The 23,999-nt window shown below is 54.3% G+C and overlaps 2 protein-coding genes across 3 annotated transcripts in view; one reads left to right on the top strand and one right to left on the bottom strand.

Moving 5' to 3' along the window:
- Positions 1 to 12,549, top strand: part of FRMD5 (FERM domain containing 5) — a 67,672-nt gene extending 55,123 nt beyond the window's left edge. Inside the window, exons 5-15 of one of the 2 annotated variants that reach the window (XM_030498081.1) lie at positions 1,255 to 1,352; positions 2,630 to 2,753; positions 3,301 to 3,388; positions 5,091 to 5,179; positions 6,013 to 6,076; positions 6,661 to 6,752; positions 8,023 to 8,097; positions 8,752 to 8,820; positions 8,936 to 9,042; positions 11,304 to 11,650; positions 11,830 to 12,549. In XM_030498081.1, coding sequence (XP_030353941.1) covers positions 1,255 to 1,352; positions 2,630 to 2,753; positions 3,301 to 3,388; positions 5,091 to 5,179; positions 6,013 to 6,076; positions 6,661 to 6,752; positions 8,023 to 8,097; positions 8,752 to 8,820; positions 8,936 to 9,042; positions 11,304 to 11,650; positions 11,830 to 11,877 — 1,201 coding nt within the window. In that variant the 3' untranslated portion in view covers positions 11,878 to 12,549. Of the gene's footprint in view, positions 1 to 1,254; positions 1,353 to 2,629; positions 2,754 to 3,300; positions 3,389 to 5,090; positions 5,180 to 6,012; positions 6,077 to 6,660; positions 6,753 to 8,022; positions 8,098 to 8,751; positions 8,821 to 8,935; positions 9,043 to 11,303 lie in introns of both variants that reach the window. The other variant, XM_030498080.2, reaches the window with a different exon arrangement.
- A 1,982-nt stretch (positions 12,550 to 14,531) lies between these two features.
- Positions 14,532 to 23,491, bottom strand: WDR76 (WD repeat domain 76). The gene is made up of 13 exons (XM_030497891.1): positions 23,389 to 23,491; positions 22,914 to 23,198; positions 22,030 to 22,122; positions 21,236 to 21,291; positions 20,369 to 20,489; positions 19,448 to 19,549; positions 19,322 to 19,365; positions 19,084 to 19,237; positions 18,576 to 18,728; positions 17,288 to 17,511; positions 16,675 to 16,827; positions 15,570 to 15,623; positions 14,532 to 14,924 (listed from the first exon to the last, which is right to left on the bottom strand). Exons 1-13 carry the CDS (start codon positions 23,455 to 23,457, stop codon positions 14,669 to 14,671), a joined length of 1,764 nt encoding a protein of 587 aa, XP_030353751.1. The 5' UTR covers positions 23,458 to 23,491; the 3' UTR covers positions 14,532 to 14,668.
- Positions 23,492 to 23,999: the final 508 nt, after the last annotated feature.

Here is a 23,999-nt window from a genome sequence, read left to right as displayed (position 1 = left end):
TCATCTCACAGCCCAGCGCTGCCCTGGGAAGCTCCTCTATCCAGGGAGCATTTCCAAGGCATAGACAAGGCTTTGGGAAACCTGTTTGGCACAGGTCAGGAATGGTTTTGTTTGTAAAACCAGCTCACATGTCCAGACCCTCCCTATTTGAAGGAATGGGATTGCAGGGGGCATTAATGGGAGAATTAAACCCATTTGATTTGTGTGGTTTCTGTGAGGTCTGTGCTGGGGTCGAGGTCTGATGGTCCCAATGGGCCCCCCCATAGGCCCAGGGTGAGCCCCCCATGCGGGTGGGCTGCCCCTGCTTGCTGCAGGTTGAGGTGTGCCTGGCTTAAACCTGGGCTTAAAATTCACTTTCCACTGCACTGAGTCCACTTTAATATCTGAGTTTCTCTTTAATATATTTTATCTGTGAAAATTAGTAGTTTATCTCGTCATAAATAGGGATTTGGGAAATGAAGCATGACTGAGGCACTGCAGAGTGCAAGGCTGGTTATCTGAACACATTTCTGAGCTCCTTCACTCTCTGAATTAGGTTTTGCCATCAAAAGGTTCTTCCCCAACGCGCTGCCACACGACAGCCCAGACCGTTACTGGGGTTTAAATTTATTCAAATGTGTGATTTTCCAACTCGGTTTATCTTTCACTGGGCTTTGGTGCATGGAGATAAGAGGCAGCTCGCTGGAGATGGCAGAGTGTTGATCATCGGCAAGCACGGAGAGGGAAGAGGGTGCATGTGCACAGGCCTGGAAGGACACAAAGTTTGGGAAGGAGAAAATCACCTTATGGGAAACTGAGCAGCAGCAAGGGCAAGAACGCAGGGCTGGGAAGTGCAGCAGTGGCAGGCGGGCTCAGGACCACCAGAGCCCTCCAGAGCATCATCCCCGGGCAGCGCAGCCCCCAGTGACAGCTCTTTGTGCCAGCAGCTCTGCCATGGCCATGCTGGTGCAGATCTCCACCAGCTGGTTGGGTGCCAGCCCCGGAGCAGGCTCCATGTCCCTATGGGCAGGAGCAGGGTTGGGATGTGCAGACTTAGCCCCAGCACCAGCCCTGACCCGGGAGCTGCCTGGTAATTAGCACTTGTTCACCCCTAGCAAGTGTAATGTCTTATAAATGGGTTGCTCAGAGAGAACGTTAGTGCAGTAGCAGCTATTCCACATTAGTTAGTGTCTTGTGGCAGACATTCCACATTAAATTGCCTGTTTAGGTAGTTTAAACTTTGCTTAATAAATGGACTATCTCTTCTGTCCTCAGGTACTTAGTCTTCCTGCAGATCAAAAGGGATCTCTACCACGGCCGTCTCCTCTGCAAGACTTCGGATGCTGCTTTGTTGGCCGCCTATATCCTTCAAGGTAATGCTTTATGACAAGATAAACTTGCTTTTCATGCTGAGCACTGATTACATTATTTCACTTACAACAGATCATTGCACCTAGAATACAAATGTCATCCCGCCAGCGCAGGGATCATGCTTCAAGGCCGTGCTTGTGCCGCGCAGGGCTGGCTGGAGGGGGCTGAGGTTGGTGCCAGGGTCTCACCCACAGCCCAGCACTGCTGGATGCTCCCGGAGCCATCCTGACAGCACAGACATGGCCAGTGCAACACCCAGTGCACAGCGAGGGGCTGTCAGGCTGTTTGGGAGGTGCTGGTGTGGTGGACAAGCACCTCGATGTGCCATTAGCACCGTGATGCAGTGCAGGCAAGTGGGCTTCCCTGCCCGAGGGTGCTTGGCTTGATGCTGGTGCCCCTCTCTGCAGTCCCCTGGTCCCTGTGGTCATGTCCCCAGGATGAGTAGGGGAGATGCACCCTGGCACTCAAACCCCACAGATCTCAGCTCCAGAGCGTTTTGGAGTTATCCCACAGGGCTGGTGCTCTTCCCCCTTTTAGTGCTTTAAGCTGGAGACATTAAAATTAATGTAATGTCTCCGCTTCACTTAGGACCTGAGACAGGAGGGAATTAAATGAGAGAAAGGTCCTTTCATTTCATGGATTGCTGTAAGTCCCGGCAGGAGACACAAACTACACAAACACCAGCAGTGACTGCTGCCAGCTCCCACAGGGTGCTGGGACAGGGAGAGGGGCTGTGTCAGGCCCTGCTGAGAAGGGAGCAAGGCTGAGCTGCTTGTCTCAGGCATTCCATAGAATCAGGGAATGGTTTGAGTTGTTCCCTCATGGGGAAGAACTTCTGCCTCAGAGCTCATCTCAGTCTACCCCCTGGCAGGTTAAAGCCATTCCCCTTGGCCTGTCCCTACAGGCCCTTGTCCAAAGCCCCTCTCCAGGTTTCCTGGAGCCCCTTTAGGCCCTGGAGCTGCTCTAAGGTCTCCCCTTCAGGAGCCTTCTCTTCTCCAGGCTGCCCCAGCCCAGCTCTCTCAGCCTGGCTCCAGAGCAGAGCTGCTCCAGCCCTCGCAGCAGCTCCAGGGCCTCCTCTGGACTCACTCAACAGCTCCACATCCTTCTTGTGCTGTTGCCCCAGAGCTGGATCAGGACTGCAGGGGGGGTCTCCCCAGAGCGCAGCAGAGAGGGGGAATCAAACGACCCCTCCTGATGGGAAGTGTGGCCAGGTCGGATGAGGATGCTCGCTGTGCTCTGGGCTGTGCTGCTGTTCCTCACCAGTTCTGTCTCCTACCAGCTGAGATCGGGGACTATGACCCGGGGAAGCACCCAGAAGGCTACAGCTCCAAGTTCCAGTTCTTCCCCAAACACTCGGAGAAGCTGGAGAGGAAAATTGCAGAGATCCACAAGTCGGAGCTGAGGTATGGCCGGGGGCTGCTGCAGGGATTACAGGTGCTTGGCTGAGTTGTATCCCAGTTCAGCATTCTCAGTGGTGCCATGGGATGAGCACTCGCTGCTCCCGTGTGTCAGGTCTAGCTGAGAGCCTGCAGTGCTCCTGGCAGTGCTGGTAAATGTGAACATGGAGAGCAGAGCGGCTTTGGGAAAGCAGGTCGAGGTGGGATTAACCTCCCAGAAACCCGGCCAATCCATGCCCTTACTGCTGCTGCTGCCCAGCAAACTCCCCTTTCCTCCCCTGAAGAAATGTCTGTACAGGACATTCAACCCTCCCTTTGCAGATGCTCTGAGTCTGGGTCTGTCCCAGTACTGGGCTCAGCATGTGTCCTGTAGGATGAAGCTGCAGGAGGCTGGGTTCCAGTGCTGGGCTCCTGCTGCTGATTGTGCTGAGGAATGTCATGGGAATATGCCATGACTGATGCCTCGTCATTAAGAGCAACCCTGTAGCCGAGGGCTGTCACATTCATGTCTCCCATGGAATGTTCTTCTTTTCCCTGTTTTTCCTTCCTGTAGTGGGCAGACACCAGCTACTTCAGAGCTGAATTTTCTCAGGAAAGCCCAGACTCTGGAGACCTACGGGGTTGACCCCCACCCTTGCAAGGTAAAACACTTTCCCTAACACTATTGCTCAGGCTGGATTTCTCGCTCTGGTAACAATCTGGTCCTAGTGCAGCGTTTGGCCTCTTTTAAACCCTTAAAAAACAGCCCCAACCAGGCATCTGTGCAGAGAGCTTGCAGGGATGTGAGTTCTCCAGAATCCTTCCAGAGGGTATTTAGGGAAGCTGTAAGGAAGTGTTTTCACATGCAGACAGCTATGAAAGACAGCGGCTGATCATTTTCTGCTAAAGCATGTCATTTGGAGGCAGTAGCGAGGTCAGTAATGTGTCTGAGAAACCAGCAAGCGTTAATCTGCCAGAGACAGTCTATCACCCTGCTCCTCCCCGGCCAGTAATCCAGTTTGCTGTCTGAAATGCTTTTTATTGACTGCAGATGTCACTGGATGTGGCTCTCTCTGGTCTCTTATAATCCCATCACATGAAGGTGGATGCAGGATGCAGAGCAGGCAGAGAATGTTACCCTAAGGGCTCTGCTCTGTGGTCCCCCAGGGCTTTGAACTGAATTAGGCCTCATAAATACACAACTGTGGTAAATATACCTGGCCTGGGGAGGGGCTTCCCATTTACCAGCAGCCTGTGATTGCCAGAGAGGATTTTCCAGGCTGGAGGAGCTGGATCACGGCACCGGTGCGGCTCTCCCGCATTACTGGCTGTGTTGGGCCATGCTGCTCTGGGAGCGATGCAGTGAGGGCTTTGCTCCTGTTTCCCTGTGCCCCATTTAACATCCCAGCCCTTATCAAGCCTCTGTGTTCCCATATTGTCTCCCAGCAAAAGGGGTTTCTGCAAAGGTGAACAGAAATCCTCCTGCAGGACAGGGCTGCTGCATCTCAGACACGACGGGTTTAGGGGTTTACACCTTGCCTTGTGCAGGATACTGGGTGGAGGTTCAGGGCGCTCTGCTTTTGGCCATTCACCCTTGACAGATCAAGATGGATTTCTGATCTAATCTGAACTTAAAACCAGTTTGTTCTCTGCTCAAATTCGGAAGATCTTAGAACACCACTGGTTCCCTGCACTGCACCAGCAGAGTAACTGTTCCCAGTGTCCCGGGATGGGAAGCAAATGGCAGAGATGTCTCACTTCTTGATTAATCCAGGGAAAGCAGAACTGGGAGCAGAGGGGGGGAGCCTCGTACCCCCAAGCTGGGGAGATCCTGCTATGCTTTCCCTCAGAAAACATCACAGACACGAACATTGCTCTTCTGCAGCCTCCCCTGTAAAATTCCTTTACCTGCTTTTCCTGCCCAACGCACCAGAAATCCCAAGACCAGTGTGCACCTTCCCTTCTGCTCAGCACCCTTCAAACCCCACCTGAGTGTCTGCTGGCCAAACAACAGTCAGGGTGGATCCAACAATCACTGATCATCCACAGCAGGCTCATAACACTGTTAGAATCCTGAGGGTCCGTGTGTGCCGTGCTCCGGGCAGCCAGTGAGCGCTTCCCTGCAGTCTGGATGTTGTGATTAACTCAAACTGCTGCCTGCTCCATACATGACACTAATTACTGGGTTTCAGCAGTCTCGGCGCCACCCAGCAGCACTGGCTCTGCAGGGCTCTGGGGTAGTCAGTACTAACAGGATTTGACTGTTTTCTGCTGTAATGACTGGTGAGGGGGCTGCTGGGGCAGCCGAGCCCCGTCCGGCCCTGCCTGGAAGCATTCTGATGAGAAATGGCTGTTGTCTTCCAGGACGTGTCGGGGAACGCGGCGTTCCTGGCCTTCACTCCCTTTGGGTTCGTTGTTCTGCAGGGAAACAAGAGAGTTCACTTCATCAAATGGTGAGTTCCCACCCAGCATCGCCCACAGCGCTCGCTTCTGCTCACTCAGTGGTGAGATGTGTGTGGTGCTGCAGGGCAGGGCCGTGAGAGCCCCCCAGCACCCCAGGGTGTTCGAGGGATGCTCGGGTGAGCTCCCACAGGTGCGGCACATAGATGATCCCAGCACTGGGTGCCTTCCCCAGGTGTAGGGTGATGGGCCCATATGGGACAGTGGTGAGTGCACCGGGTGCCCATGTCTGAGCTGGGATTGGGTACACCAGAGGACATGGAGGAGATTGATGTTACAGTAGCTGGAAACCCCGTCCCGTGCCCTGCACACGCTTGCAGCAGCACACCCAGGAGCTTGCACACTCGCTGCTCACAAGCAGGGGAGAAAACAAGTGGCCCCACAGCCCGATCCCAGTCAGGGCGCAGCAGGGCTCTCCCATGCGAGCTGCGCGCTCTCTCCATTTGCTTTGTTGCCCCAGACTTACTATTTTCTACATTAAACTGCATTGTCTGCATTTGGCTGAGTCCCCCAGAGCCCTCCCCAGCCCTTCTGAGCCTGGTTCCATTGTTTCTCGGTCTTTGCTGCATCTCAGATGTTGGCCAGTGTGTCCCTCACTGCTGGCATTGCCACCAAGCCAGTCCCTGGTGACCCCAGGATGCCCCTTTTCCAGCAGCTGCTGGTTCCTGAGCCAGGGCTCCTCTCGGGGATGGGAAACAGGCTCCTGAAGCTGCTCTGCTGCCACCCCCAAAGCACCAAACCTGCAGCTCTTGTGCCGTGCCCGTGCCGCGGCTGGGCTGTGGTGGCCTCCGTGCAGCCCCTCACCCGCCTCTCCTTGTCCTTTCAGGAATGAGGTGACCAAAATGAAATTCGAAGGGAAGACTTTCTATTTATACGTAAGTCAGAAAGAGGTGAGTGCTTCAGCTTCCTGATGGAATCCCGAGCGCAGCCGGGTGTTACCTCAGCAGGTTCTCCATGGAGCGGGCAGGCTGCAGCCCTGCTCCGGGGTTTGGGACAGGGGCTGCGGGTTGGTGGCAGTGCTGGGGTCACCTCTGTGCTTTAGGTGTCTTGCTCTGGGCATCAGAGCCTGCAGACCCCGGGTTCTGTGCCAGCACACGGGCTGCATTCGGGGTTATTGCGGTTATTTGTTACCACTATCCCTGGTTAATGGAATCAGCCTGAGGACCTCGGGCTGCAATTGGCTCCACACGAGCCATCAGCATGGGGTTTGTAAAACTGTTTCTGGATATCCAAAAGGGGGTGACCCATGGGAGGTGGGTGGCAGGTCACCAGCACACACATCTGCCCACCCCTCACAATTATGTGCAGCTCTGGGTGCTGGGTGATGCTCCAACACCTCCCCATGTCCTGAGCGGCTTTGGAGGAAGATCTGCCCATGTCCATGCTGCTCTCCAGCTCCATCCACATTCCAGCATCCTGCCCCATGGGCACTGCTCACTCGTTCCCCCACTGACTCCCTGTCTTTCTCCTTTAGGAAAAGAAAATTGTTCTCACGTATTTTGCCCCAACACCAGAAGCCTGCAAACACCTCTGGAAGTGTGGGATAGAAAACCAGGCTTTCTACAAGTAAGTGCCAGGCCACACGGGTGTGTGTGATGGGTGTTCTGTCCTGACCACAGCACCCACCCCAGGGCTGCAGCCAGGTCCTGGGGCTAAGGCACAGGCTGTCATCCCTGTGACACGGGCACAGGCAGAGTCACCAGCCACCAAAAGCACTGGGAGTGTTTTCTGACCTAATCATCGAATCCCAGCCTGGTTTGTGTTGGAAGAGCCCTTAAAGCTCAGCCAGCTCCAACCCTCTGCCACAGGCAGGGACACCTTCCGCTAGAGCAGGTTGCTCCAAGCCCCTGTGTCCAACCTGGCCTTGAACACTGCCAGCGATGGGGGATGGATTTTCAAACTGCCTTCATAGGGGCTGTTTGTGCTGAATCCTGCACAGAAATCCCCAGGGAAGTGCAGTCGGTGCCCCGAGCTGCTTTAGAGCAGCCTTGTAATGGGGAAGGCTGAAAACTGTCAGAAATAACCTGCTCTGAGCTCTTCGGGAACAACTTAATGGGAGTATTCTAAGGACCGGGGAGGTGATGTGCAGCCTGGGGTGCTGGGGACGGTGGCTCGAGAGACCATCCCCCCCGCTGCTGGCTTTGGGGGGGTTCTCTGGGCTGCAGCTCCTGCCTGGGCAGCATGGGGATGGTGGTGTCCCTCCTGGAGCTCAGGGCTCCCCGGTTTGTGGCCACCAAAGCAGCTTTCCTGCCGCCAGTGTGGTTAACAGGTCTGCACGGCCTGCCCCAAGCCAGGGAGGTGCCAGACGGGACGTTTGGTTTTACCGCCCGGCTCATGTTGTGCCTAAGCCCAGCCTGCTCTGTGCTTTGTAATGAGTTTTACTTTAATCAGCAAGGCGCAGATAAAGCGTGTGATGTTTTCTCCCTGGGAATACTGCAATCAGCAGCCACAATCAGCAGGTTCCATTTCTCATTATATTAACATGAAAAGAAATTGCAATATTGCTTTACAAATCTCCTTGTGATTAATCATGTCAGCAAATTACCACTGGGTTATGCAGCAGGTGGACTGGGACGGGGGCTCGGCCGAGGTGCTGCTGGGCCCCTCCTGGGCGAGGGGCTGGCTCCCATGGGATGAGGAGGGGATGGGACTGCTCCTCCCAGAGGATTTACCCACTGCTGGTTGGAGAAGTGCTCGTGTCCCGCCATCCAGGGCCACCCCACCACCGCCAGAGTCTTGTTTCATTCCTGGTGGTGTTTCACATGTCCAGCACTTTGCTCTTGTCATTTGGCCATCCCTCTGTGAGATGCTCACACAGCTCTTGGTGCTGTTGCAGGTTGGAGAAGTCAAGCCAAGTCCGGACAGTGTCCAGCAGCAACTTGTTCTTCAAGGGCAGCCGGTTCCGATACAGGTAAATAATGACAGTAAGTAGCAGTTACTGGGTGGTTTTGGAAGCCCCTTTGGCAGTGCTCTGGGAAGCAGTTCAGGGCTGCAGTGGTCTGAGGACATGGCAAGGATCCTCCTGTCAGCCTCAGTGAGGCCATCACTGCCTCTTTCTCTGTTTCCCCGCTGACACCCACCTCCCCAGCCCCAGAACTGCACATCTTTGGAAGAACAGGAGTGGAGGAGGAGAGGAGCAGCTGGGGGAGTTCAGGGTTTGGCTTTTGAGAACAAGAGGTGAAACAAATCACCGCAATTCCTAAATTCTGGGGGGTGTTGCTGCTGCCTGGCCCTGCACTGAGAGCCTGGACCTGGGACCTTGCATATGCAGGACGAGAGACCCCAGCACATCCCCAGCTCGAGGTGCGCAATCCTGGCACCCTCCTTGCCGGCACAGGAGCTCCCGGATGCCCATGGTGGGTCCCCCCAGAGGGGACATGACCCTGTGGTGTCCAGCATCTCATGCCAGGAGAAGCAGGAAAACGCAGTGGCAGAGGTGTCACCCTGCTCCTCTCACCAGCAGATAGTTGTGCTTTCCCTGTGAATTCCCTGTGCCGCGGGGGGAGCTCACAGCTCGTGGTGCTGTGCTCATGTCCTCATACTGCTCTTCTTGCACCTCCCGCAGTGGCCGCGTTGCGAAGGAGGTGATGGAGTCCAGCGCCAAGATCAAGAGGGAGCCACCTGAGATTCACCGGTAAGAGCCCAGCAGCAGCGGGGGAGCCGCTGGAGCAGCGCGGGATTGATCCCACCATGTTCCTGGGCTCTGGCACTAACCAGGGCTCTGACACTGTCCCTGTTCCCATCCGCAGGGCAGGGCTGGTGCCGAGCCGGAGCTGCCCCTCCATCACCCATGGCCCACGGCTGAGCAGCGTGCCCCGCACCCGCCGGAGAGCCGTGCACATCTCCATCATGGAAGGTAGGACATGGGCAACCTCCTGGCACTCGGGACACGCATACGTGTGCACACACATGCAAAACACATGCACATATGCAATCACATGCACAGACAAAAAGCAGACGCGCTCCCCCAGGTGATTGCTGGTTGGGGGAAGCTGGGGCCGGGAAGGTCCCCACTGCATCCTCAGGGTCTTATGGCAAGTCAAGACAGCACCAGGCATTGCTCTTGTGGCTCAGGGCCAGTTTGGCATCGATAGCTGAGCCTGGGCTAAGCTGGAGTGGTTGTGGGACCGAAGTTTCCAGAAGCAGAAGCTTCTGCAGAAGCAAAGCAGAGGGGAATTTGTCAGCAATGTTAGTTTAGGTTAAATCCGCAATACAGCAAAAGGCCCCAGGGTGGGTGTGAGGTGGGTGCCCTGCTCTCGATGGGAGCCAGCCCCTGCCCCGGCACAGCCGCACCGATCCCGCTCCCCAGGCCATGGGCATGGACAGGGTGCAGAAGCACTGCCTGCCCAAAGGGACGGGTCCCTCGGAGCAGGAAGGGGATTTATTTCCATCCAGGGAGCCCAGGGCTGACGCCTTCACTGGTGCCTGGAGCGGAAGTGTGCCGGGGTCACCTCTGTGCCTGGTTAAATGTGAGCACCCTCTCCCCGCCTCCCGCCTGTGCCGTTGCAAAGCGGCAGCAGCATTAAACAGCTTCCCACAATAAATCCCAGCGCTGGCAGCGCTCCCGGCACCACCCCTGCCCCGGCAGCTGCTGCTCTTCGCTCTCACTTCACCTCGGTCCCAGGGGAGCCCAAAATAGCGCTGACCCCCCCCCCGGAGCCGGTGGCACCAGCGTCACTTGCCCCAGCCGCAGCGAGCAGCCGTCCCCGCGGGCACCACCGGCCACCATGGTGAAGTGCCTGATAAAGATCAAAACCAAAGTCAACGTGGACCTGTGCTTCGTCAACCACTGCTGCCGGGAGGTGAGGGTGCGGGTGCTGGCCCTGGGGCCGCGCCTGCTGGCCCAGGCGCTGGGGGCTTTGCCGCTCGTCCCGGCTCTGCCCGGCCTCAGCTGCAGAGCTCCATATGGCCATGGAGGTGTACGGATGCTAGGTAATGCCGCGTGGGGTCTGCGCCCTGCTTCGGCAGGGGTGGCACTGGGGGTCCCCAAGGCTCCTTCATAAGGGATATGGGGTGCAGGAATGTCAGATGCAGGGTATGTGCGTGGGGAGTGGGCTGGGGTCTCCTGTGCTGGCTGAACTCTGTGTTGTTATTATCACAAAGCAGCTCCGGTTTCGGGGCTGGACCCAGCTTGTTGAGCTTTGTACGTCAGTCCCTGGAGCAAGCACAGGGCAGGATAGTTTGGTTCTGGGGGGACCAGCACTGCTCTCATTGCAGTAATGAGCAGGGGGACCCCAGCCATGGCCTGCCCTCCCTGGGGAGCAGAGCTGCTGCCCACCCTGTCGGGCTGTTCACATGAGCTGTGTGACACACGAGCACACATAGCTGGCGGGGCGAGAACAGGTTTATTCCTCCACCGTGCTTATCGCCTGAGCTGCCCCTCGCGCTCGGTGCCTGCAGCGGCACTTGTGTTAAGCTGAGCTGATCCAGAGGCATTTAGGGAGTATTTGCAAGGAAGAGGCTGCAAAGCCCCAGGGAATGCGGGCAGGATGGGGCTGGGCTCTTCACCCTTTGGCAGAGCCAGGGCTCCCAGTGACACTGTGCCATGGTGCTCTGGTGCACCGAGACTGCGCTTTAATGCATCATCTTGGGATGGGCAGATGCTTGTCCTGGGGCTCCCACTGGCTGTCCCAGCGCGGACACTGTGGAGTGTTTCTGCACCCCCCCATCCCTGTACCCCCTTTGCTGCTGTAGGTATAGTGGAAGGTGTCCCTGCCCATGCCAGGGGGTTGGAACTGGATGAGCTGTAAGGTCCTTTCCAACACAAACCAGTCTGGGATTCTATGATCATCTCTGCCCATGGCTGCTCCCGGGTCGGTGTTGGTGTTGCTGAGGGGCCTCACGCACGGTGCGGGTGGCTGTCACCTCGGCACAGCCGCAGCACACGGTGTGCCTGTGATCGATTGACGACAAGCCCGCGGCCCGGGCTGGCAGCCAGCGGCTGTCGGTGACGGTGACAAGTCACACGAGTGTTCCCGCGTCACCGGTGCATCAGAGCTGACGGGGACCAAGCCCAGCACCGCACAGCCCGGTCCCTGCAGCGCTGGGTGAGGGTGGGTTCCTGCAGTGGGAGGGACCCCCCCCACCACACCCCTGAGAGTCCTCTTTGTCCCCCAGGCCTGGAGTCCCTGCGGGACAGCGCCCACTCCACACCAGTGCGCTCAGCCTCCCATGGCGACGCCTTCGCAGCCCCGGGTCGCGGCGGCCGCGCCGACAGCAGCGAGCGTGTGGCCGTCATCGCGGACGAGAACTACAGCCCCGCGGACAGCGTGCTGCCCACGCCGGTGGCCGAGCACAGCCTGGAGCTCATGCTGCTCTCGCGCCAGGCCAACGGCGCCCCGTGCTCCATCGAGGAGGAGAAGGAGTCGGAGGCCGGCACGCCGGCGGCCGAGGCGGAGGAGGCGGGTGAGCTGCGGGCGCTATGCCCCGGCGCCGGCGGCCTGGGGGCGGCGCAGGCCGAGCAGGTGAATAAGTTTGTTTTAAGTGTCCTCCGTTTGCTCCTTGTGACAGTTGGACTCCTCTTTGTCTTGCTCCTCCTCCTCATCGTCCTTACCGAGTCCGACCTTGACACTGCCTTTTTCCGCGATATCCGCCAGACCCCCGAGTTCGAGCAGTTCCATTACCAATACTTTTGTCCCCTCAGGCGATGGTTTGCCTGCAAAGTCCGCGCCGTGGTAAGCCTGCTCATTGACACCTGAAGGCAGGAGCCGCCACCTAACTAGCCGGGGGCCTGGGGAGAGACCTGCCGCCGTGCCCGGCACCCGCCGCGGCGCCTTCGGCACACTCACACTAACCCTCCCTTCCCGACCCAGAGCGTGGCGCGGCCGGAGGCGGCTTCCCGGGAGGAAGAGGAGGGTGGGCGCAGCCCCCGGAGCCTCCTCCCCCCCATGCTCGGCCCCTGGAGCCCGCACAGCACCTCACCGTTCCGACCCTCACACGGGAGCACCGAGCAGAGGGATGTGGTGTGGTCCTGTTGCTGCCCAGCACTGCAGGAGCATCGGCGATGCTGTTCCGCAGGGGCTTTAGCAATGGTGCTACCGAGCAGTGGTTTAAACACTCGTGTACTCCTACGTTTCTCAATCCACCACTGTGCACCCCACCGCCACCGTCCCCGTGCCGCTTTGCCGCAGTCCCTCCCTGCTGCCCGGAGCCTCCTGCAGCACAGCAGCCTCAGCAATCCCACCTCCTCCTCAGCCTCGCAGCGCCGGTGCTCCCAGGGGCAGGGCGAGCACAACAGGCACCCTTGGCCAAGCCTGGTAGTGGCCGTGTCGGATTTATTAGGAAGACCTTTTCCCTCCGAAAGCTGTACCTGTTTTGTACAAAAACACACAAAAAAAACCACCAAAAAAAAAAAAAAAAAAAAGACAGTTTCAAGGTCTATTTTAACAAGGAAATGCTATTTTGTTATCAAATCTGATCAAGTCTTTTTTTACTTGCCGGATCGGGTGGCCGAGCAGTTCGTGTTGAGCAGAGGGTTTAGGAGTTGAACGCTTTTGGAAGCCTAACAGCAATTAACCCGGCACTAGTTCTGGACTAGAGAAAGGAGCTCTGATTTGGTGACTTTACTGAAGATAAAAGGACAGACCCACAGGAGTGGAGGTGACACTGAACAAGCCAATGGACAACCATTAGACCCATCTTTTCTTAAGCAAAAATCAATAAACCCAAGTCATCATACTTGTGACATGACCACCGGCACCTCCAGTGGCCTGGGAAGCAGCAGTCTATTCCCGCAGGGAGCAATAAAAGCCAGTTTTGTTCAGATTTGGTTGAGAAGTTGGACATGCTTAACAAAAAGAAGGTGAAAACAGGTGAGCACGTTTTATTTCATCTCAGGGAGAGAATTTCCGTACGCTGGGGCCATAACTGCAGTTTTCAACAGCTTGATTTTCGTGTTCTTGTCTCTGAGCATCCCACCATCCATCCATCACTGCCGGGGCCGCTCCTGCTCGGTCCCGGCCCAGCAAAGGAGCGCGACGATGATGTTGATTGATCCAACACCACGGCCAGACTTGGGTCGTTTGTCACTGCAATAAAAGAGGTCCTGGATCTGTCGGGGGGGGAATAAAGACCTCGGCCAGGTCGTGTCTGGCTGCCGAGGGCACAGCACAAGCGTGAAGGAAGGGTTTGCCTCAGCCCTGCTCCAGGCAGGCGGGAGGATGGAGTTCTACATGATAATCCTGTTTTATGCAACATAACATAGCAAAATAACTCTTAGCGTAGTGCGCCTACCTCAGCCCGTAGTTAATGGTGTTTCTATGCAGTGCGTGGTAGTCCCGAACCTGCCGTTTTTCACCCCGGGTTTAAGATGCAGTGTTCCTTCCTCCTCCTCCTCCCTGCTGATGTACTGCGTGATGTCGTGACAGCACAGCCCCGTCCACAGCGAGACACCCTCCTCCCCGAGCCCAGCGCAGGCTCCGCGCCTGCCCCTGGAGCCCCCCGGCCTCGCTCCCTGCGGCGCCGCAGCCCTGGGTTACCTCTGCAGGTTCCGCCCAGCCTTTTACTGCAGAACCACCGCAAGTGGTGACTTCCCGTTGTCCGTTTTCCCTGTCCGGTCCATCCTCCGTCTGCTGTTTCCCAACCTGTTAGTTTTACCTGTCTTTCTATTAAAATGTTGTTTCCATAGGTTCTTATCTCAGAAAATAAAGATCTCGTCCTAGCATACTGCATCTGGAGGCAGTAGACAGTAAAATACCTGAAAATGTGAATTTCTTAGTTTTCATAAAAAAAAAAAAAATCTAGAAATTAACCTTTCATGTGCCAAATACTGTAAGTTACATTTTTTCCTTCAAAATGTACCTTTTTCTACATATTCAATATCTTAGTTAACATAATATCATTGGTGCCATGAAAAGTATTTTTAAATTTCAATAAATATTTAAATATCATGAAAGCCAGAGTTGGTATCAGATTTGTTCAGTATTTACAGTGAGCTGCCTCCTGGTGAGCAAAGCAAAGTGCCCCAATTGCTGCAGGATGAGTCCAGAGGAGGCCTCGGAGCTGCTGCGAGGGCTGGAGCAGCTCTGCTCTGGAGCCAGGCTGAGAGAGCTGGGCTGGGGCAGCCTGGAGAAGAGAAGGCTCCTGAAGGGGAGACCTTAGAGCAGCTCCAGTGCCTAAAGGGGCTCCGGGAAACCTGGAGAGGGGCTTTGGACAAGGGCCTGTAGGGACAGGCCAAGGGGAATGGCTTTAACCTGCCAGAGGGGAGACTGAGATCTGGGATTCTATTACTCATCCAGGGTTTCCTTTTTTGAAAAATTGGGAAAAAAACCCCACCCATTTTGGTACAAACTGATGCCACAGCCCGACTGATTCAGTTTATCTTCTAGTTACAGAAGAGAAGCCAAAGGTAGTTTAGAACATTTATTTTAAAGTTTTTAAAATACACTTTTGTCCTGAGAAAATCCCGTGGGTTTGGGAGCAGCGGAATGGGGCTTAAACCAAGGGAATGCAGAAAGGGAAATACAAACACCTGAGCCGCGTTCCTAGTCCTTGAACACGTGAAGGCGGCCACTAGAGTTGCCGCCCACCAGGATGTTCCTACTGGGGTGCACGACGTTGATGGAGCAGATGGACCCGAGCCAGTCGAGGTTAAAAAATGAGTGCAAGAGTTTTCCAGTATCTTGGAAGACCTCAATTTGCCTCGGCCGCGCCATGCTGCCCACCACGAAGCAGTGCTCCTGCTTGGGGTCCCATACTGCTCTGAACCTGGTCAGCCAGCGGCCTGTGTTGGTGTTGTGGCTTCAGAGAAAGAATCAGGGAGAAAAAGAGTGAGAACTGAATCCAGCACGGGAAAGTACATCCTTTATGCCACACTTGCTTCAACCTATCTTCCCACCTCCTGAACTATCAGCACCCCCCCCCGATCGTGCTGTTCTGGTCCCTTTGGTGATCACCACCCTGTGATGGGTGGGACAGGACAAAGAAACATGGTGGAGCAAGAAGATAAAGCTGAGGGCACTCCAATGTACGGGATTATCAGTTTAAGTAGTTCTGCTTCATGGCTCTGTATTTTAGTAAAAATAGGACTAATGTGCATCAAGTGTGTCGATAAACCGCAGACTACGAATGGTTCCTTGGCAAACCAGCCCTGCCAACCTCCTGCTTGCACAAAGGGCTGATTCACCCTTTGTGCACAGCCCAAACTCACCCTCCTGGAGCACAAAGTGCTTCACAAGCCTTGAGCCTCCACCCCAAACCATGCCATTAAGAAGTAACCTCTGATATATTAAAACAAACGCACAAAGAGAAAGCATTCTGAAATGAAGTACATTTCAACAGTCACACAACCGTGTGGACACTTGTTTGCTCTCGTGTCCCCTCCTGCCATTGACCCCATGGTCTTTGGGCACACAACATCCTGCAGTCCCAGTGTGCTCAGCTTACCTGACAGTGCTGAGAGCCGTGACCGTGGGTGACAAAGAGGTGGTGTCATAGACCCTGTAACGTAGAACAGTGTGGTAATAAAATGTGCAGGTTAAAAAAGGCAGCCCTGGCCTCACAGAGCACAGATCAGCATGGCCAGACCTCACAGGGTTCTGGAATACAGTAACGAACAGCATCCAGCTCAAATGTCAGCACCAATATTCCAACTGAAATCAGTAAATTTGCTTCTTTAAATTGGGTGAGCTTTTAGCTTGAGGGGAAGGCCATCCTTTCTGAAAGCTGTTACAGGAGGAGGACAGGAGCAGCCTGTAGGACAAACAACAGGCTGCTCCACCCTTTCAGTCACTGCGCTAACAGGAAGTGAATAAATGAACCTGTATCTGTTCTCTCCACAAATATTCTGGTTTACTCTCATCCAGTTGGTGCTCTGACACTTTTGCTCTGTTAGCACCAAGGATTTACAATTTTCACAGCCAAGCTTACTATGGCAAACAAATCTAGTAATACATCACAGGAGAGAAAATACCAGCAAGGCAGAACTCACACAGAACAACTCTTTCTTGTATTAGGGGAAGGGGAGAAAGAAAATCCGGTTTCAGACAGAACATACATGCAGTCAGGTGTGTACAGGAACAGCCTGACTGAATTATAGTCACAAAACCACATAGCAGAAGAAAAACCCCAGATCCCTAATATGACACAACCCACAGCAGTTTAAATCATCCACTGGCAGACTAGTTACAAAAGAGCTGACAGGACCATCATTTTAAGTACCAGCAGTCAAAAATAAACCCAGCTTCTAAGCACTGTGTATTTGTGCTGATGAGCTGGGGTTTGGCTGGGTTTTGGTTGGTTGGTTTCGGGGTTCGGTTGGTTTGTTAAAGGCTGTTTGGACTGTTCACTGTGAGTATTCATCAAGAAAATGAGAATTAGGGAAAAAAAAAGAAAACTAACATTTAAATGCCAATGCAAGTAAATATCACTTCTTTTAAAAAGAGTGATACAGACAGAAAGCACTCCATGATGGGTAATGCAGGTAGGAAATAACAATAATAAAGCACCAGCTGCCATATGCATAGAGGTTACTCTGTCACACTCTGCTCACCTCAGCTTGTTGTCGGCACACACTGTCACCACCCTGCTCCCAGTGACAGGGGAGAAATAGGCAGAAGCAACACTCTTCGTGTGTCCTCTCAGGTTGCTCACGGGTTTGTTCTGCTTCACCTTCAGGTACCGAATGTCATAAATACAAACATCCCTGCAGCAGATCACACACAGCACTTCACCAGGGAACAGCCCAATTGTCCTCATCCTCCATTTACCCCACCCCGCTCCAGACACCGCAGGTTTCCTGAGCTCTGTGTGGAGCTGTGCTTCCGCAGCTCCACTCAAACAGGCAGGGCCTCCAAAGGGTTTGAGAGCACCAAAGCCAGCCCAAACCAGCAGCTCATTAAAATCCCTCAGCACCATGATCTAACAAACCCCACAGTGATTCAAAGCACCACTTTGTACCCGTTACCAAAAGGAAGTCAAAGTGAATCCCATTTAAATCCTGCTGGCAACTAAAAACTTGTTTTCTAAAAGTTCAAGAGTAAAGGCTGACAAATTGGCTGCCTCTTCATCTGCTGCTCCTGCCCTCCACACACACCACACTTCAGACATCAAAGCAGATAGAGCACTGAAAGCACAATAACCATGGCTCCTTTGGAGCTACATACATGGAGCCAGCAGCAACGAAATACTGCTTATTCACGGGGTGAACGTGGACTGTCCTTGTTCTTTTGAATCCAATGTCTGCAGAGAGCTCTGGAGACGTCCCTGGGGTCCGCCTGTCCACAACAGAAACGTTGCCATCCCAGTGTCCTACTATTGCAGTGGAGGCATTATCATCCAAAAAGTCAAAGGAAGACAGGTTGACTTCATCGTCTTCACTTCTGCAGATCTGAGCACAGGAAAGGCCAAATGTAACCAAAACCATTCAACAAAATACACAGTTATCCATAACGCCCAAACCAATCTATGGGCTGTAGATGTCATACTTTCCCTTTTTAATATACTAAAACCACTAATGAAGGCCACCTAATTTGACAGCCCCAGCCTTAGCTATGCACGTGGGTAACCTTCCTGTAAAACTGGTGTGCTTCCCACAGAGCAGATAATTAACCACCCAAACCCTGCTAGCAACAACATGCTCCAAATTCTCTGCTAGAACTCACAGGGCACCACCACCTCTTTGTAAACAGAGGTAAACGGAGCTGGAGAACAGCGTGTCTCTGCCCTCAACCTCTAGATGCACGTTCTTAAGCCTCTGTCTCAAAGACTGAGCCCCCTGCACCCTCCTGAGCAACCAACTGCAGATCATTCCCAAGCAGCAGGCCTGCCTGCAGCCCCAGGATCACAGTGCCTGTAAAGGATGGGAGGAAAAGCTTTAAACTGCTGTAGCCTGTTGTATTTCCCAGTGTTGGAGAGGTGATCAGTGCAGCTGCATCTGTCAGAAGCCAACACAGCCTTGCAAAGCTCCCAGTTCAGCTGCCTGCCTCACCAGAGACAAGGCACAGCGGTTTCCTCTCCTGAAGCCTGAGAAGTCAGCTCATGCTTTCTGTTGTTTTACAATGTTTATTTGGGTTGGGTTTGCTTTTTTGTGTGTGTAAGATTTAGGTGTTTAACTCGCTCTCGTTTGTCATCGTTAAAAGGTAATGCTTCAGAAAGAGACACATGTTGCCTAAGTAGAGATGGGAAATTAGATTCACTACTTGGACTGTCTCTGCAGGAAGGAAACTGGGAGTACCCAAGCTGTGACTATGTTTTATTGAGTAGGAAGCATCTCTGTATTTTTGTGACGTTAATTAAGGGTTACTGCACGTGCCCTTGTGGAAATGGAATCCTGAACTTCCTCATTAACAAAACAACCAACAAACAACAACTCAGGTATGACGAGACTAAAACTTCACAGCAGAACATACCAGGTTTCCAAGGAGCCCACAGCACGACCAAGGGAGCACTCACCTCATCAAAGACAGCTCTAGTAACATCACCACATCGCAGGGTTTCATTGCTCAGAGACAGCAAGTGAGCAGGATTGAATGGAGAAAAATGCATGCAGCTGACTGGGTGATTGTGTGCCATGAAGGCATGTGCTCCTTCTTCAGCCCCGCAGCTCTGAAACACAAGTGAAATCCAGTGGACATGGGTGATAATCACGGTGCTATTTCTATTCATTACTGCAGCTTCCAAACTAAAGCCTCTGTTTCCCAAAGGTTCTCCAGTCTGCTCCTGCTAATAGCAGTGAAGGAGGCAGCAGGGTGCCCAATGCACGGAGACACATGTAGTGTGTCATGGGGATGTAGTGACAGGACAAGGAGGAATGGCTTTAAACTGACAGAGGGGAGATTTGGTGTTATCCATAGGAATGGGGAACCATGAGCCTGCCAAAAGGACGCTCCAGGCTGTGCCCCATCCGCACCCATCCTGCAGCAAACAGCTCTGGCATGTAAAGAGCACACGAGCAACTCACCACATTCCAGAGACCGATATGCCCACACTTGTCTCCAGCTGCCACGAAAATGATGCTTTCCGAAGGATGGATAGCCATGGAAGACACTCGGTATTTCACCACCTTTTTAATGCTATCTTCACCAAGCACCATGCTGTTCAGGCTGTCCTGATATCTAGACAACATCACAAAAACAGCTACTCAGGAGGAGAAAGAAGAAAAAGGCAATACCCAGCTTTAGCTGCTGTCCTCAGATTACCTTTTCATGTCACTTGTGAGCTTTTCAGTATCATGAGCTTTCACCTACAGGTAGAAAGGAAATATGAGAATTAGAGCCCAAGCTTCACTACATTATCCAGAATTAACTCACTATAACTAATAGTACCTCACTTATCCTCATCCATGTAGCCAACAGGTCATCTGTCAATTTGCCGTTCCCCACCTGATCTTCTGGAATCATTGGCAAAGGTCCGGCTGGCACCTGAGGCTGGAACGACATCAGCAATTTTCACCACTCAAAACAACCAGAACAGGGGGAATTGCTACTTTCCACACATGAGACATTCTGAGAACACATCTATGGTAATACAAGAAATAAACATAAAGAACTTTGTATCAAAATCTTATTAAAAAGATAAGTAGAACTTCACTGAACACAACAGCAAAGAGAATCAGCTGCCCTGGGGGTTTCCTCTCCGTTCCATACCCCAGCAAGGCTGGTCTCCAAGAACCGTGTGACAGATTCAGCTGGACCCTGTGGGACACTCACCACCAAAGCAATGACTACGGACCCTGGGGACACCACTGGATCCATGGCGGTGGCTCTCTCTCTCCCTGCACTCCAAATTCTTGCTCAATTCCTATCCTTTTTTGCATCTGTCCTTTTTCCCATCTGTCCTATCGCTCTTTTTTATAATAATCATCTTTCTATCTTTTTATCATAACCCAGCTGACCCACTGCAGCACTTGACCTCGGCTGTGTCTTCATTTCACTCTGGAGATCACGAACAAAGTACTTCCAACACTGGGTTTCTATCCAGTCGGACCCTGACACCACCCAAACCTGCACTATTTCATCAGCATCGTGACTGACTTCCAGAGAGGACACCGAATCCTGCTATTCAGGATACCTGAGGGGGAAAGAACTGACCTTTGATGATTGCCACCGCACAATGCACCTTCCCATTGCCCAGTGGTGTTTACAACAAGCTCAGCAACCAGAAGTATTAACAGTCAGCTTCATCAGCACTGTTTTTATAAAGCTTCTGTGTACACACACATCTCCTCCAATCCTTCCCCATCTTACATATTCCTCTGCTTCAGGCTGGGCAGGCTTCTCTGCCAATGGAATTCCCAATGGATCGACTCTCTGTAAGCGCATGGATCTTCGCCGCACTGTTTCATCTTCCGTCTTCTTAGGCTTCACTCTAGAACGAGAACGTTCCAAAATCACACAGTCAAATAAACCCTCTGTGTTTCAGTAAAACGCTCCAGAGCAGGTTCCGATGTGAAGCTCCAACACCCTGGCTCAGCCCAACCTGCCCCGTTCTGATTCACTGCAGGGGGCTGCAACTGCTTCTGCCTCAGTGACAGCAGCAAACAAGAGCACTCTGCAATGCACACAGATGTGCTGCTGCTTTATTTCACTTGTAATACGTCCAGCCACGGTCACTCCTCTTCCCAGCCCTCCTTATTTGTAATTCAACCCACTCACTGACCCAGTCATCTTTTCCCACTTTCTTCCATCATTTATCTTATTCTTTACTTGGACATAACCTCATTGTCTTGCTTTGCCTGGCACTGCTTTGGCCCTGACAAATGCCTTTCCTTTGACAGCAGCCGGTTATCCCATCCCTTGCATCTAGTTCTCCCCCTTTCTTTCTTTCCCACACCTTTTCCCATCATTCACAAAAAAACCCAAATTCTGTAATTTGACAAAAAGATAGTGTCATTTTCTCCCCAAAGGACAGCAGAGGAGAGGCACTACCCACAGGAGCTGCTGTTCATCAACTCAGACAGCTTAAGATCATTAGTTATTCCAATTTAGCTTTACAGAGAGGCTCCTCACCAGCTTGCTCTCTTTGCAGCATCAGGTATGTGCAGATGGAAGTGCTGAAGCAGCTAACACACAATGAAGGAAGAGAGATACAAATCTCATAAACAGTTATTTTACCTTTTGGTGGTGTGAGACTCTTTCTTATTTGCCATCTGTAGAAGTCTTGCAGCTGACTTCAAGAGGAAAAAAAAGAAAGATTTTAACAAGCATAACAGATGAGCCTGTATAAAATACAATCCAATTGCTGCACTGGCTGCAAAACCACCGTCCTGCTGCAGAACATGTCCAGAGGAGGCCCCGGAGCTGCTGCGAGGGCTGGAGCAGCTCTGCTCTGGAGCCAGGCTGAGAGAGCTGGGCTGGGGCAGCCTGGAGAAGAGAAGGCTCCTGAAGGGGAGACCTTAGAGCAGCTCCAGTGCCTAAAGGGGCTCCAGGAAACCTGGAGAGGGGCTTTGGACAAGGGCCTGTAGGGACAGGACAAGGGGAATGGCTTTAACCTGCCAGAGGGGAGGTTGAGATGAGCTCTGAGGCAGAAGCTCTTCCCTGTGAGGGTGCTGAGGTGCTGGCACAGGGTGCCCAGAGAAGCTGTGGCTGCCCCATCCCTGGCACTGTTCAAGGCCAGGCAGGATGGGGCTCCGCAGCTCTGTGACCACAGGCACTGTGGCCGGTACAAACACCGCATGAGCAGCGTGCTGCATTCTCCACTTTTTGTGAGTTTAACCTCCCCTCTTGAGCAAAGCAAACCAGCAGCACAGCCCCATTGTTCCACCCAGTCAGGACAGCCTTGATGTCTCAGGATGTTTCCATGGCTTTCCTCACACACTGTGAGGGAAGGGCTTCATGGTGAGAGGGATGACAGTCCCATCATCACTCTTGGAGAGCACATTTAGATGCTGCTTGGAATCTGTACAAACCTCGTGCAGCTTCAGAGCAGCGAAGAACTTGGCATTTTCTGTGATGTTCTTCAGCCTTTTCCTCTCATAAGCCGACAGCTCAGAGTATCCATCCTACAAAAAGAAAAGCCTGTTACTCTTCATTGTACAGTGACACAGCGCAAGAGATGTCCCAGGCATCTGCGGAGTGAGTCTCTGAGTTGATTGTCTACCCACACAAACTGGGCTGATCCCATGTCCACACCCGACCTCCTCCACAGAGCAACTCACTTGCATTACAGAACTGAACTCCCAGCATTAATGCTACTAAAAGGGCAGTTCCTCCAAACCCTGCCAGAACAAACCCAACTGAAATGACTCAATACAACCACTGCACACAAAGGGAATACAGCCCGAGATCATGCTTATCTTTCATAGGGGAGAAGGTGGGCTTGAGAATTTGAATGGATGATTTAAATATAAATGAGCATTTACAAATATCATCCCTTATGACTGTATCCACCTGTAAAAACACCTGGAGAAGGCTCCTTAAGGGGAGGCCTTAGAGCAGCTCCAGTGCCTAAAGGGGCTACAGGAAACCTGGAGAGGGCCTGTAGGGACAGGACAAGGGGAATGGCTTTAACCTGCCAGAGGGGAGACTGAGATGAGCTCTGAGGCAGAAGCTCTTCCCTGTGAGGGTGCTGAGGCGCTGGCACAGGGTGCCCAGAGAAGCTGTGGCTGCCCCATCCCTGGCAGTGTTCAAGGCCAGGTTGGACACAGGGGCTTGGAGCAACCTGCTCTAGTGGAAGGTGTCCCTGCCCGTGGCAGGGGTTGGAGCTGGAGGAGCTTTAAGGTCCCTTCCAACACAAACCGTGCCATGGTTCGGTGACTCCCACCCGCGGCCGCAGGGTCCCCGCAGCACTCACCAGAGGGGTGTCCCCCGCGTCGCTCCCGTCGCTCTCCTCATCCCAGCCGCTGCCGGTGCCGGCGGGCGGGGAGCCGGGGCCCAGTTTCCGCGGGCTGCGCCCCAGGCAGAGCCTCTTCCCGGCCGGGGCCCTGCCCGCCGCGCCGCCGCCGTAGGCGCCCAACAGCCGCTTCTGGGGCAGCAGCCGCCGGCCCGCGACGGCGAGAGGCGTGAGCAGCACCCGCAGCTGCCGCCTCGCGCCCGCCCCGCGCTCGCCCGGCTCCGCGGCCCCCGTCGGGGTGGACTCCTGCGGGGAGAACCGGGGGGGTCGGCGGGATCCGTAGCCCGGGACCCCCTCACCAGCCCCGGCCGCCCCGGGCCTCCTCCCCATGGGCCCGCCCCGCCTCGGCCGCCCGCTCCACGCAGCCCCGGCCCGCGCCGCCCGCCGGCCCCGCTCCCACCGCGCCGGTTCCCCCCGCCCCGCGCCCGCCCCGCACCTGCATCCGCTGCCGGGAGCGCGGCGACAGCTCCTCGGGCTCCAGCGTCCCGGGCTGCGGGAGCGCCATGGCGGGCGGCGGGGGGCGGAGCGGCCGCTTCCCGCTTCCCGCTTCCCGCAAGGGGCGGCCCGGGCGGGCTCCCGCCTACAGCGGCGGCGGCCGCAGGTGGGGTCGCGGCCGGAGGTGGGGTCGCGGCCGGTTGCTGCCTCGCAGCGCGCCCGCGGTAGCAGGCAAAGAGCAGATGCTGTGAGAGCGTGGGCTCGGGAGGGAAAGTGACCGGTGTAAACAGCGACTGAACCCGGGGGCTCGGGCCGCTGGAGGGAAGGGAATGGATCCAGAGCGGAAAGATGGGACCGTGCGAACTTCATGAGTTCAGCAAAGCCAAGTGCAAGGTCCTGCCCTGGGTCGGGGCAATCCCAGCACAGGCACAGGCCGGGGGGGGGGGAGCAGATGGAGCAGCCTGAGAAGGACTTGGGACCCCCCCCAGTCCTGATCCAGCTCCTGGGGCAACAGCACGAGAGGGATGTGGAGCTGCTGCGAGGGAGAAGCCCAGAGGCACCCACAGCTTGGGGATGTGCAGTCCCAGCAACCGCTTCCTATGTGTGGTCCAA

The sequence above is a fragment of the Strigops habroptila genome, chromosome 9 (assembly GCF_004027225.2).
Source record: "Strigops habroptila isolate Jane chromosome 9, bStrHab1.2.pri, whole genome shotgun sequence".
Lineage (NCBI taxonomy): Eukaryota > Metazoa > Chordata > Aves > Psittaciformes > Psittacidae > Strigops > Strigops habroptila.
Note: the sequence above shows the minus strand (reverse complement) of the source record. Positions and strands in the feature narration are given on the sequence as shown.